General features: G+C 40.3%; 1 protein-coding gene across 2 annotated transcripts in view; it reads right to left on the bottom strand.

Annotated features, from left to right (window-relative positions):
- The window catches only part of WDR26 (WD repeat domain 26), a 43,133-nt gene extending 28,999 nt beyond the window's left edge, over positions 1–14,134 (bottom strand). Inside the window, exons 1-6 of one of the 2 annotated variants that reach the window (XM_082615474.1) lie at positions 13,044–14,134; positions 11,096–11,195; positions 10,891–10,995; positions 5,150–5,286; positions 2,610–2,707; positions 752–908 (exon numbers count right to left, since the gene is read on the bottom strand). In XM_082615474.1, coding sequence (XP_082471600.1) covers positions 752–908; positions 2,610–2,707; positions 5,150–5,286; positions 10,891–10,995; positions 11,096–11,195; positions 13,044–13,465 — 1,019 coding nt within the window. In that variant the 5' untranslated portion in view covers positions 13,466–14,134. The remainder of the gene's footprint in view (positions 1–751; positions 909–2,609; positions 2,708–5,149; positions 5,287–10,890; positions 10,996–11,095; positions 11,196–13,043) is intronic. The other variant, XM_082615475.1, reaches the window with a different exon arrangement.
- Positions 14,135–14,695: the final 561 nt, after the last annotated feature.

The following is a 14,695-nucleotide window of genomic DNA, read 5'->3' as shown; positions in this document are numbered from 1 at the left end:
TTATGTCTGGTTCACCAGACCCAAAGAATTTTCTTCCTGGAGTTTGAAAGATTTCACAATTTGTTTTTCAGTATCTTAAAAATTAAAGCTCTGCTGAAATTTTGGAGATCATTGTTCAAATAGTAGGGACTTTTTTACTCAAAACACTCCTAACATTGAAAGTGAAGCCCGAATTCTTCAAAGTTAAATTATGTGGATGGGTAGGTATGATAAAACCCAAGCCAGAAAGTTAATACCTGTTGCTCTAAACATTTCTAGTTGAAAGGTCACTTTCAACTAAAAAGCAGAACTTTCATTATGAAAAAAGTATTTCCATGACCTTTACGAGCAGAAAATAATTTGGGCCATAGTTAAAACAGCCATAATGTCTGGGGGAAAAAAAAAATCACTAAGTGATCTCTGGCATCCAAGGACAGTAAACACTTCAATCACTGGCATTCTTATACAACATCACTTACAAATCCTTAAAAAAATGGCCAGATACAGAAAATGACCAACCAAACCCACAGGCAAATAAAGGCAAAACAGGCTTTCCAGCTTCAGTTCTCAAGGACTGGTTTCCTATATAAACATATACAAATTTCTCTTAATTGTCAACTTCAAGAGTTCTAGCTGTACTTGTGAATGCTAAAGCAAACATGAATTGTTTTATGGTGACAGGATAAAACTCTAAAAAAACATTTTAATAAAGTTCATAAGCGAGACCACGAAAGGTTAGCCTACTTTAGAATGTAAGAAGTTTTTCTCTTACCTACTACAAACATGATCTATAAGCAGAGACACAGAATCTAGATTATTATCAAGTTTCGTATTGTGATATAGGCACCGATCCCTTTGTAGTTCCACCGCCTGCCGCAGGAGAGTCTGTAAACGCCGTGGAGGAAGCATCACTGATGGTGGCAAATAGGCTTTAATAGAAGATATTTTTAAAAAGAGAAATAAAAATTAAAATTAAAAAAACAAAACAGTTTACTTTTATTTAGGACATCTGACTCGTCTTCTGCTGTACTTGCCCTTTCTGTAATAATATCACGTCCTTTAAATAGAGCAGTTCTGGGCGATATAACATGTAAGCTTCATGAATATCTGTCAGCTAGGTTGCCACTAGAATGGAACACACTTGGGCAGGAGGGCTTTAATTTGCATGTGGATTCCCCAGAAAAACAACAAAACCCAAGAACAACAACACAACAACAACTCAGCAAAAAATAAAAGGGCAGTGATGACGAAAAGAAAATCTAGAGATAACTGTGTCCCAGAGGGAGAGGAGGCATCACTACAAGTACAGGAAAAATACCCACTTAACGAAGAGCGGGCCAAAATGTTGGACCAAGTCAAGTTCCAGGTCCCATCAAATTGCTTCTAATGCCAAGGATACTGCGAAAATTCAGGGAATATAACTGGAGTTTTGATTATAGATACCCATCCATTCCAATCCTTCAAGGCTTACACCTCCACAACCACATAGTCCTCTGATTCTTAGGATCTCCACTCCCACCTCAACATGAAAACACAGAATATGGCCTACCCAGAGAGGGAAAGAGGGTCTTTTATTATAAAGATGTGGCAAAAATGAAACCCCTACTCTAATTTGGAAGTTATATAAAATATTTGGAGGGAGGGTAAAGCATTTTACCTAAAGAAATCTGTGCCTTACTGTTGAAATCAACAAAAAACAGGCATACCTCGGAGATACTGTGGGTTCAGTTCTAGACCACCGCAATAAAGGGAACATCACAACAAAGCGAGTTACAAAAACTTTTTGGTTTCCCAGTGCATATAAAAGCTGCGTTTATACTACATTGTAGTGTGTTAAGTGTGAAATGGCACTATGTCTAAAAAAAATGTACAAGCCTTAATTAAAAAATACTTTATTGCTAAAAAATGCTAACCATCATTTGACAACTCAGGGTTGCCACAAACCTTTAATTTGTAAAAACTGCAGTTATCTGTGAAGCGCAATAAAGTGAAGAGCAATAAAACGAGTCTCCCTCTATCTAAAACACTGTGGCTTAAAGCTGTGGTTTACATGTTTTTTTCTCTAACCACAGCACTTCTCCCCCAAACAGAATCTTAGGCGGAGCATCACTACATAAAAGAAATGAAAGGAGACTTGCTCTGGGACCGGCATCCTGTCACTGACTCCTGAAGTTAGCTTCTTAGGCTCCATGGCGGAATTTGAAGTCTCTGGTTTAAAGGGCCTCTTACACTGACATACATATACTACCAAATGTAAACTAGACAGCTAGCGGGAAGCAGCTGCATAGCACAGGGAGATCAGCTCGGTGCTTTGTGACCGCCTAGAGGGGTGGGATAGGGAGGGTGGGAGGGAGACGCAAGAGGGGATATGGGGATATATGTATACGTATAGCTGATTCACTTTGTTACAAAGCAGAAACTAAAATAAAAATGTAAAGCAATTATACGCCAATAAAGATGTTTAAAAAAAATAAAGACTTATCAAAAAAAAAGGGCCTCTTAATGGATTCCCCCTCACTCCTCTTACATAACCACTTGATAAGAGTATGTCTAGACACAAGTCTTCCTAATTGATTCGTAATATCATTTCTAAGAGAAAATACAGAAACATCAAAAATTAAGACTCTTACTCTGAAGTTTGTCCAACAGTTTGGATCGTGAAGCTGTTCCTTTGCCTTCCCATTCTGCTTTTGCACGTAGGTCTTCTGCATGGCTACACATCAGATACCTAAAAATATGACAAGAGAAAACACCGAATATCAAACCCTTTTCTCTGGATTAAACCTAATTGAAAAATACTGATTATACTTTGGATATCTAGTTCTTACTAAGAAATATAAATCAAGAAGAAATTTCTACAGTGGACCCAATTCATTAATACAACCTGACACCTGAATATAACAATAATAGAATAGTAGATAATATTATTGTTATGCTACCTATTAACAAAATGCCTCCTTATATTTACTGTTATGTATCATTATACATATGTAGCTCTTATTGGGTGCCAGGCTCTGTTCTTAACTAAGCACTCCACATATATTAGTTCATTTTATGTTCATAACAATCCTGTATGAAGTAAACACTATTATTCTATTTTTATAAATGAGGGAACCAAGACACAGAAAGCTTAAGTAACTGACTTCGGGTTAAGCAGCAAAGTAGAAAATGAACCCAGGCATTGTAGCTGCAGAACTTTCTCTTAACCAGTATGCTAAACTAACTGCTCCTCAATAAACAAAACGAAACTCAAAAAAAAAAAAAAGAAAAAAAAGAAAAAACTCTTCAAAGATATTCATACTCAGTTACAAATAACTCCTCAATAAACAAAATGAAACTCAAAAAAAAAAAAGAAAAAACCCTTCAAAGATATTCATACTCAGTTAACTAAACAAAAACAACATACCTTCAAAAGTTTTTCATAAATGCCACTCAAGAAATGGTATAATTGGATAATCATCCTTGTGCCATCTTGTGAAAGGTACTGAGATCCCAAAGCAGAACATTTGGGAACTGTTTTATTACTCACTATATGTGCCGAAGGAGGCATAAATGCTAAATTCATGGATTCTGGAGAATACATGAGGGCCCCCTGCTGGAAGTGTGACCCTGACCTGGTTCTGGCTCTTCTCAGAAGAACAGGCTTTAAAAGTAAAAGAAGTGAAAGAATTATTCAAACCTGGAGATTAGACCTGGCAAGTAACTCTCCTATTTCGCCCGGTACTCTGGTCTCAGACAATCTGTTCTTCTCATTTGTAACAACGGTGTTAAGTAGGGTAGTGAGAATTAAATAAGATGGAGTGTATGAAGTACCTGGTCTACTACCTGGTATATAGGTAGAGCTTGATAAGTGATCATGTAACTATCAGAAACCTCTCAGTTAACTTGAGCATCACCACCTCCTTTTCTTAACTGCATAGTGCATATAGCATATGACATTTAGCATCTAAATAATTTAATAGCCTCTTACCCAACAGCAGAACTACTTGTTCTCTTGCTATTTACTAACTAAATAGTGCCTTAGCTGATGAGAACTTACTTTTGAATATGTAAGTAATTACACTCACAAAACCCTATAAAAGAAGTTGGACAATGCAAAACTTTGGCTTCTAAAGTAACTTTTGGGGAGTTATCATCAATTTTACGGGAACAAGGGTTCACTTTTAGAATTTTGCCAAAGTTACCCATGGTTGCCCTGCTCCCGTTTGAAAATACACTTTAAACCCTGAGGTTTCAAATGCGTGTCTGTTTATGGGAAGTCATGTGGTGTAACTCAAAAGGACACTGGACTACGAGGAAGAAACCACGTCCATTCGACATCTTGTCATCTCTGGGCCATTTCCTCACGTGAACAATACTTGTCACGGTTAAAAGGTAAAAATGCAAGGATGAGGCTTAAGTGTTTTGTTGGAAGAAGTGGGTAGAAGGTCTCACCATTTACTAAGATGAGGAGGAGCAGGTTTGTGCGGGCTGGGTGGGTGGAGGGACAATGGGAATTAAGCATTTCTGTTCTCGACAGGTAACTCTGAGATACCTTTTAGACAGCCGAATGGAGACTGTCAAGTAGGCTATCAGGTATATACGCTGGGAGTTCAGATGAGAGGCTAAGTTTAAGAGTCACTGGCATGTAGATGGTATGTGAAGGCATAGTATAGAATGAGATCACCTAGGAAGCGTGTGTAGACAGAGAAGAGAGGGAGGTCCAAAACCAAGGGTCTGGGCACTCTAACATTAAGGGATTGACACGAGGATAAAATGAGATTGTGTCTATGAAACGCTTAGCAAGGACCTGGTACATGACAAGTATATGTTAAAAAAAAAAAAATGTCTGTATGCATCAACACTAGAAACTTTATTGCTTATTTCTTTTTTAATCGAAGATTATGCCACAGGGCTTTTACAGAAGATCATGAAATGGCATTTCACTGTTAATACATATTTCTTCTCCCTTCACCCACTTAAGCATCTCTCTATTCCAATATGGAAAGCTTCCTAGGATGACAAAAATAGTTTGTACACACATAAGTGAAATTACCCAGACAAATATTACCCAAGAATTTAGCAATACTCACATCTTGGGAAAATATTAAAAGAAATGCAACTCTGGAATGGTAACCTTGATAAAAATAGCTCCTTCCTCAACCTGGAGCTAAGAACTGAGCTTTCTTACCCACTAAGAACATGAATGCGCTCTGTATTGTATTTCAGTGGCGTCAATTCACAGCGTAGAACTTGAAGTGCCTCCAGGACCTTGCCATCCTCCAGGTATTCCAGGTACTTCTGCTGCAGCAGCAAAAACTTCATCCTCTGACATGACAGAAAGCAGCAGTCAGGGGAAAAAAGTTGATGGAAGTTTCAGAAAATGTTTGTGCCTAAACAGAACAGTAGAAACCATTCTACTATGCCCTTTAAAAATAATTGTTATAAAGCTTTAAAAAGACTCAAAATATTTTGATTTAATAGGGTCACAGCAGATTAAATGTGACCCTATTGCTCCATTTCACATATTAATAAAAGTCTGCTTTGAACAAATAATCTCAAATTAGAAAAGATCATTAGTGACCAAGGCATCAACACAGGAGAAAATTAATTCTGCCCTCAAAACATTCACCTAGAATTTTACTTCTTGTGTGAAAAGTTAGAACTATTCCAAGTATTCTAAATTTGCTTTTTAAAAAGTCTGACTTCTATAATGGCTGTTGGGGGGTTTCATGCAACAAGTTTTAAAAAGACAGCAGAAAAACCAGTTAATGGAGGAATTACTTAAAAGCCACAATGTGAAAGAAGGACTACGTAGACCAGAAAGCAGAACTGGAGCCACTGGGTCAAAGTTACAAAGTGTCATATTTTGGCTTATCAAAGGTAAGAAGAGCTGTCCAGCAACTGGATTAGAGGCTGGTGTGCAAAGTACTGTGTTTCCTATGACTAAAGTGGACAAGCATGAGCTTGATGGACTCACTGTCTCTAGGTGGCAATAAAGGGACGCCATAGAAGGTTGAACAATCAATCGAAGGTTGAACTCAAAGGTCTTTGTGTATTGGTAACTATCTGAACACTGATGCATTTCACTATGAAGCACAATTATTATCAACTCTTTTCCCCCAAAAGGACAAACCATTTCCAGCTTATTGTGAAGCCCTTTCACATTTAGTTTTTTTCTGAAATGTGTTTAGCTTCAATACTTTTAATGTTCCTTTACTCTGTTACTTTACTTTTGACTTGAAAGTGATCATCACAGTTTTAGCAGCTTTTTGCTAGACAAAAGAGCTTTTACGAATATTAAGCTTGCAATTTCTTTTAAACCTTAAACCTAATTAAAGACACTGCTTGGAGGGACTCATTTATCAAATCTGCTACTTGTGGCACTTGAGCAAGTCAACTGATGCAGGTAGAAAATTTAGTAGGCAGGAAATGTTAGTCGTACTTAAGAGATTCCAAGGAACATAGAGGTAAAGATTTCAAATCTATTTAAAAGAAAACCCCAAATGACAGCCTTTTCTTCTTCATTAAGATGCTTACTTTAAAAGACATCAAAAATAAACTGCTGTCAAAAATGGTGTGGAGAAATTATCGTTTATTCACAAAATTAAGAGTATAACGAATTGCTCTGTAAGATTTTCTTTTAGGGAGCATTGGGAAGGCAGTCATAACCTACAAGCTTATAAAAATGGTTTCTAGAGAAAGTAAACCAAACAAACCCTCCCATGTAAGTTAGGCATAGATTTAAATACATCTTTTACAAGATACATTGCTTATGTTTGGTAATAATCTAATCTTAAATCGATAGCTAAAGAACAATAGAAAAAATTTCAAACTATGAGGTAAGCTCCTATAACTCTAGAAAAATTACACTTACCAAATTTTACACGTAAAGTTAGATTTACTAATGAATGTTTTGGAAATAGGTTACCGAGATGCCCTGAAAACACGTTACTGCACATGTAACCTAACGTTAACCTCTAGATGTCAAATAAAAAAAAAATACTTTAAAGTTCATCAGGTGACAAAAACCAAAAACAAAAGACTAAATAGAACAAAATCTAAAAATCAAATATTCAAAGTTATTATGGATATTCTCACCATTTTATCTTCTGAAAAAACTTCAACTCTTTACGAAATGAAGAGTTCATATACTTCCATTTATCAATATAATGTTAAGAGTTTCACTTTACCTAGGATTTTTGAATCAAACTTGAGTATCATTTAGTTGCAGAATTTTTTTGTTTAAATGCCATTGGCAGCATGTGTATTTAATTTCTTCACTGAATTTTCTTAATAATTGGGAAACTGGGGTAAAATTCTGTCTGTTTTTATTCAGGGCAAGTCTTAACTTTGGGGGTATCAATCATTAAGTCCTATGCACGCCCCCTTCCCCATTCCAATGTGTGTAGGGACAGTGCCCCAGTTGCTATTTCCTATTTCCCCCTCACTTTCCCATCAAGATCCTACTAGAACATGTTACTCTCTTTCTACGGAGCAGAGGCAGGGCAGGAGAGAAGAGGAAGGCGGAGTAAAACTTTGAGAGAAGCCAATATACACACGTATTTCTGTATATACAGGGAATGCTATAAAAGCAGCACAAGAACATTTCCCTATGAGTCATTTTATCCAGATTAAGACAAAGAATACCCTCAAACAGATACCAATTCCTGGTAGTGTGCATGGCAACTAATAAGCTACTGGCCAAGAACAGCTAGATATTTGGTTGAGAAACTGTTTATTCTCCTAAAAATCAGTTCAATTCAAGTATTTGACACATATGATAAAGATGGAGAAAGTAAAGCTATGTTTTACTTCCCCAAATTTAAAGCGCAAAAATGTAAATACAGTTTCAAGAAAATGAACATCTGTCACAAAAGACGTTAATTATGTACTGAAAAAATCTAAAGAATCAGGCAAAACTGAATTTTGCTGAGGTGGGGACAGGGCTTTACTATTTTTTTTTTTTTAAAGATCACGAGCTTCTTAAATGAAGAAAAAAAGAAAACAGGTTGAGATAATAAACTCTCCTTTGTATCCTTCCCCAACTCCTAACTAGACCTCTGTAAGAGATTATTCCTGATCTCATAATTTTTCAGCATCTTTGGGCCTAGCAGTAATTTTTTCTCTTTTACTATCTGATAAAAACTTGAAATTGGTAAGTGACTAGGTAGGATAGTTTGAAAGATAGTGCACGTGGTAAATCCTGCTGTTGTCCCCCATCACCCTACCCAATATTAGGATTTACTGTTTCCTCCCATATAATTATACTGAACTCAATGTGAAGCTCTGAAACTCAGAAGTTATGATACACAGGAAGTCTGGTTATCAAGGGCAGTTAGCTCCTAGCTAACTTAGCAGTGGTTCTGCCTAACTCTGAGATAAGGTTATAACCAAGTTATATCAATTAAATCATGACTCAGAGGAAAGTGGAAATGAATTATATTTAAGCCATGGCTTTCAAAACTCCTCCCTATTTGACCTTTAAATATACTAGTAAATTTTTGTAGATCAAGTTAATATTTGAACACTTTTGTTAAGCAGGTTTCTATTCTATTAAAATAAGAATCAGACATTTTTAGACATATAAAAGTTTTCTGTTATTGATCTCAAATACCCACCCAAATTCCCCAGACATGGCTAAGAATATCTGAACCCAAACTAAAATATGTTGATTCATAAGCTCATTTTCCAGAAACTCTAGAAAAAATTCTGCTATTCCTAGTACATTTGACTAGAAACCATTTAAAAATACGGGGGTCGAAGGGGGGGAGTGGATTGGGTCAATAGAGACATTCAGGTTTAAAAAAGAAAATACAATTTTAGTCTAGACTAAGTTATCAAATGTGTCTGGGCATATAATTAAAATAATTATGCTAAACAAAAGCCAAATATTTGTCTTCTAAGGTATTATGACAAATTTACGCTTACATTAGATTATCTTCTGGAGATGGGAGTGGGGGAGAGGAGTAAATCTAAACACAATTAGGTGAAAAAATGCTGACCTGAATCTTTAAAAGCGATTGATTCATTAATGTTTAAAGTGAGATAAAGTTGGAACCCCTTTCTGTGTATAAATACCTTAACAGTTTGATGGTGTGAGGCTCAGCCAGAGATTTAATCTTCATCTCTTATTAGATCCTATAATGTTCTACAGACTGAACAGGCTGTACAAAGAAAGGATTCCTCCTTATTATCTACAACTACCTCTATTCAGTTTACATGTTGCTTCTAATGACGATTTCTAATGAGATAGTTATAATCTAAATCCAGTACAGAAGTCTCAAATTACTATAATCAAATAAGAAAAAAGTGTGCCTAATTAATAATTTTTACTACTAAATTACAGATATAATTTGGATGAAGCTTAAAAAAGGATAATGATCCTCCAAGAAATCACACACTTATTTTAAAATAGTCCATGGGCAAGTTCTCTACTCTCACCATATAAGCAGTGTTAACTTGTCCAGTGGGAAAGGAAACCCAATTCTTATTTTGGCCTTGTAATTGTCTTTATATTAGGGTCACCTTCCATTCTGTCAGGGCTAACAATTTACAAAAAACTGCCCAATAAAAATTTACTTAGGTTTTTTTTTTTTTTTTTTTTTTAAAAAACCCAAACATATGGATTGGGGAAAATTTAATTACTAGAAAATTTGTAATCCTTTTGAATATAGATGTTTAACTTCTGTGTTTTCATATTAAAAATTTACCATGGAACTGATTATTCCATGAGTTACTACTGAATCAGATGCCTGATAATAAGTTACAAATTTTAGTATTTTAAGTATTTACAGAACCCCCCCCCATACAAAACACTAGACCGTCAATTTAACTGAATCTGTATTTGTTCATATTGGTTGCTCCTTTAATTCACCTGAAGTCCATTCTCTAGGATATTTTTGTAAACAGTTATATTAAGAATTTGAAAACTCTTGTAACTAAGATTTAAAAAAAAACAACCCCAAAACAGAAACAGGAGAGTCTATTAGGTCTATAGACAAAGATTAATGTTTGACCCAATTAAAAAAAAATCAAAATGTAACAGGCATTTACTAATATTTAACAAACAGCTGATTTCCCTACTTCACTTCCTATTTGCCTTCTTTCCCTCCCCCACCAGACAGGAAACTGCTTTTGACAACAAATGAATCAGCTAGAAGTTAAAAAGCCAGCAGCCAGCAGCTGATTCTTCATGGTTTCCAATCACAAGGACTTAGGAAAAACTCATCCCCTCCTCTCCCTCACCAACATCTACTGAAGAATTAAAGCCTATTAGTATAAAAGATTCATTAAGATTTATGAAAGAGGCTAACAGATTAAACTACTAAACTGATCTTGTCAGGAAATAAGGCCAGTAAGCAGAGCCCAATGGTCAAATTTGCATACTAAACCTCCACCAGAGTGATATCTATTATACAAACTTAGACACTGTCAATTCACACAACTGGAATGCAAGAATGGAAAATGGTGAGCACACCAATGGAGCTGGTTTGAATTAACTACAATTCCCAAAGATTTGTTTTAAAAAAAGATAATTAATATGTCAGCTACTTAAGGCTATGTGGATATATATACACCCAAACATGTTTTCTTTACCAGCTCATTCAGTATTTTAAATAATAAAAGTATAATTTATTCCTGATTCTATAAATATTAAACTCCTATTAATAGTACCAAAAGCATAAGGATCTTGCAACATAATTTAGCAAAAGCTTAAGTTATAAACTCAAAGGTTCAAAGGACACATTTACGAAACATGATTTTAAAAATATAAAACTCAAACTTTAAAACATCAACACTCATCCTAGTTTACAAGTTTCATTATTTGAAAGTTAAGGCCTTATCTTTTATAAGAGGCAGGAGCCTAGAGTTATCAATAACCTACTAAAATAAGCATAAATGTGAAACTAAGAACAAAAGTGTATTTACCACAATTATTCCCAACAACGTTTGAGAGATTTCAAGTGCGCCTCTTACCACAATAGCATGAGGAGAATGCACTAAAGGCTTTAGTTCGTTCAGGTCGTTTTCTGCCTGCAAAAATCGGTATAAGAGAAAAGCAGAAATGTCACAAAATGCACATCAAATATACAATTTTAGCAGCAGTTACACAGCTCTATATGCCCTACTTTACCTTATCCCAGTCTCCTTCCATGACATGATTTCGGAATTTGGTAGCAGAAGGATGTTCTAAACGACATCCTGACTCTTGCATGAGGAGATCAACAGTCTGGCTGCAGGAGAGATACAGTGTAAAAAAGACCTGACCAACTTTAGGGTTTACTCTTCCAAATAAACTACTGTCTATGAAAACAGTTGCAAAAGTTCTTAAGCTAACCTCATGATGAAGGAAAAAGAAATAAATAGCTTTGATGTGCTTGGCTAAACAAACTTGATTTTTAAACTGCCACCTAGGTGTACATCTAGTCAAGTCAAAAACGTTCTTGAAACCAGAATCAAAATAAATTCTTCCTCCTTTTCCATTTAATGCCTTTAATGAAGTATAAAATTTCTAAAAATGTGTTCTAACCAACCTGTTAAAAAAAGTGAAAAACCATGATCTACATACTAACCACGTTACTACATTTGGAAAGATAAAAACTGTTAGTTACATACAAGGTGATGGAGATGACCTGTATTAGGTAAGAGCCTTACATCCAGATATTATGTTTGCAAAGAAATTCTAATAGGTCAATCTTTAAAACTGAAATAAATCCAGCATCAAAAAATCATTCGCTTTCTCTCTATACTAAAAATAGCAAATTTACTATGGTGTAGGTTCCAAACAGTCACGAGTTATTTCCTCCTGCTGCTGTCAGCTTGCTTCTTGTCTCAGTAATATGTTCTGTTAGCATTTAGGAAATGCTTTTCCTTAGGGAACAAAGTGAAATCTTCCTTCGATACATTTCTTTCAGAGCTTAAACGATTCACCACATGTGGTTTCTTCCATCAGATATTTTGATATCTAAGAATCTTTATCAGTCTTACATATTTGCTTATGTTTCAATGCTTTCTTATTCAGCTCCATTTATTTTTCAGCAAAAAACAGTGCAATAATCTGCCTGAGAATCAAAATACTTATGTCACTTTTAAAAAGTGCTCTTTCTCTCTCTCCCCAGAACAAATCTATAAATCCAAAAAATACTAAGAGCTCATTTTAATCTATGCTTTGAAGCTGGAAACTGTTGCATGTTGTTCTCTAGCCTTATTCTCTCTGGTTCTGCTTCATCCTCCATCAAGCTCCACGGCACTCCCACCAATCCTACTTTCCACCCCACCTTGGTTTTCCTTTGTGTGTATACAAAACGGGGGTTTGGGGCCAAGGTCGTCTACCTTCACCCTACTTTAGGTACACAAGGTCATCTAAATTGTATTTGAAAATAAATGATTCACCAGATCAGATGTCCCTTTTTCAGAGGCAGTCACCTTCTTGGTATTACAGTGGGATTTCAGACAAGTTAGTGGCAGGCCTCTTGTACACACACAAGGGCCTTTAAATGACATCAACATGGTAACTTACTCCATTATTCCCATCAGATTTATTCAGCAGCCTCCTTCCAAATTATCCCAGCCCCTCAGTTCCCATAAACACTTGTAAGTGATTGCCTTTCCTGATTGGTAGTTTGCCTGGGTTGTCTGTCATGGCTGGGGGCGGGGGGGGGAGGTGTCCCACAAAGATGCCTCTGAGGTACCCTTGAAAAACAAATCCTCCAAGGTTCATTATTTCCACCAGCCCTAATCCACCCTTCCCCCAACACACACACAGACACACTCCCGCATCTGTCTTTATTGACAGACAATTACGCTCTGAAGGTGTACGGGGAGGGGTGACTCTTTTGGTTTCTACGCCCCCTGCCCAACCCCCAACCACACAATTTGTCAGACTGATTGATTTCCCCTTATTTCCCTGCAGGTGGGCTCCTCCTCCCCGGTCAGCCTGTCTGAGCTGCGTCCTCCTGTGTCCTGGGCCCAGCAGTAATTCTCTCTTTGCCTGAGCTCTTTCCAGCCACCCCCCGCCCTCCCCTCCCGCCAGCTTCCGTCCCTCGGTCCGTCCACACCAGCTGCCTGGAAGGGATACTTACTTGAGCCCTAAGCCATTCAAGTGCTGTCCTATTAGCCTAATGACATCCTCATCTGACTGGGAGAGCCGCTTCTTCTTCTTGAGGCTGCTGCCCAGTTCTGGGGTGGCCAAGGAAGAGGAGGCGGCGGTGGTGGCGGAGGCAGCTGCAACGGTGGCGGAGGCTGCGGCGGCGGCCCCGCCGGGGACCCCGTTATTGACATTCAGGCTGTTGCTATTGTTGCTGGCGGCGGAGGGGGCGGAAGGCAGGAGCCCATTGGCGTGGGCCAGGTCCCCCGCGGACGACGACGACGAGGGGGACGACTCCCCGTTCTGGGCCGACAGGCAGGCGAGTTCCTGGGTCTGTCCCTGGCCCCCGCCGCCCCCTCCTCCTCCGCCGCCGCCGCCGCCGCCTCCTCCTCCTCCTCCTGCCCCGTTGGCCTGCATGATGCTGCCGCTGACCAGGCTGTGGCCGCTACTTCGGTGGGGGACGGCAGCGGCGGCGGAAGGGGCAGCCGGGGGGAGTCCCACCACTACCACCACGGAGGAGGAGGAGGAGGACGACGAGGACGAGGACGACGAGGACGGAGGGGAGAGGCCTGCTCTGCCTGCCGAAGCCCCGGGCTCTCCTGCTCCCTCCGCCGCCGAGGCTCGGGGTTTCTTCCGCGGGGGCGGGGAGGCTCCGCCGGTGTCCGAGTCGGAGGAGGAGGAAGCGGAGGCCAGAGTTTCCTCGCCGAGAGAGGCCGTGGTGGGAAGCCGGTGGGGCGAGGCGGGGGAGGGGAGGCGGGGGCCGGGGAGAGGGTCGGGGTGAGGGGGGGCCGGGGAGGCGGGGAGGGGGTCAGGGTAAGGGGTGAGAAGAGGGGGAGGAGGAGGGAGAGGAGGAGGGGGAGAAGGAGGATCCGGGCCCTTTCCCCCCCCCCTCCCGGAGGCAGCTCGGGGTGCGCGGCCCGGGGGTCGGGCCGGGGGGCGCCGCGGGGCGGCTGCGGGGGCGTGGGGCCCGCCGCTGGGCTGAGCCCCGGCGGTGGCGGCGGCGGCGGCGGGCGGCAGCGGAGGCAGCTGCCGCCTCTGTCCTCGGGTCCGCTCCGCTCTGCTCCCTGGTGTGTTGATTCTTCCCCCAGCTGCTGCCTAATGGAGTCCAGGCGCTCGCGTCACAGGAAATGCCTATACTGCCCTCCTCACTCACTTCCGGTGGCAGGTATGGAACCTATAGGGGGCCTGTCACCCGGCACGTGCGCCGGGGGCCGGCTGGGCGCGAGGGGAGGGAGGCCGGCGGGCCGGCGGGGGCAGACCCCGACCCCGACCCACCCCGACCCGATCCACCCCGGAGCTCGGGCCTGGCCGGCTAGGTCTCGCCCCCAGCGCCCTGGCTGGGCTGCGTCGGCGAGAAGTAAGTTTGTTCCGTCCCTCCGAAGCCGGGCGTGCACAGGAGGGCGGCGATCGCGTGCGCGAGTGTGTGCGTGTGGACCCCAGGGTGACCTAGAAACGCCAGGCGTGCGGAGGGCCTGCATATTTCCATCCCCGGCCGAGGATGGGGTCGAGCAGGTGGCGAGGTTTTGTCACGAGAACTCCCAGGCACAGGGCTGTGGCAGTCCTTGTCGACTCACTTGATGGTAACAAGGACTGACCAGCTCTTCGTTTGAGTGTGAAAAACTCGAATTTCCACAGCCAAGTGCCACA

Source organism: Mesoplodon mirus, assembly GCF_964341445.2.
Source record: "Mesoplodon mirus genome assembly, chromosome: 3".
Classification (NCBI taxonomy): domain Eukaryota; kingdom Metazoa; phylum Chordata; class Mammalia; order Artiodactyla; family Ziphiidae; genus Mesoplodon; species Mesoplodon mirus.
The sequence above is the reverse complement of the archived record's forward strand: the minus strand, read 5'-3'. Positions and strand labels throughout refer to the sequence as shown.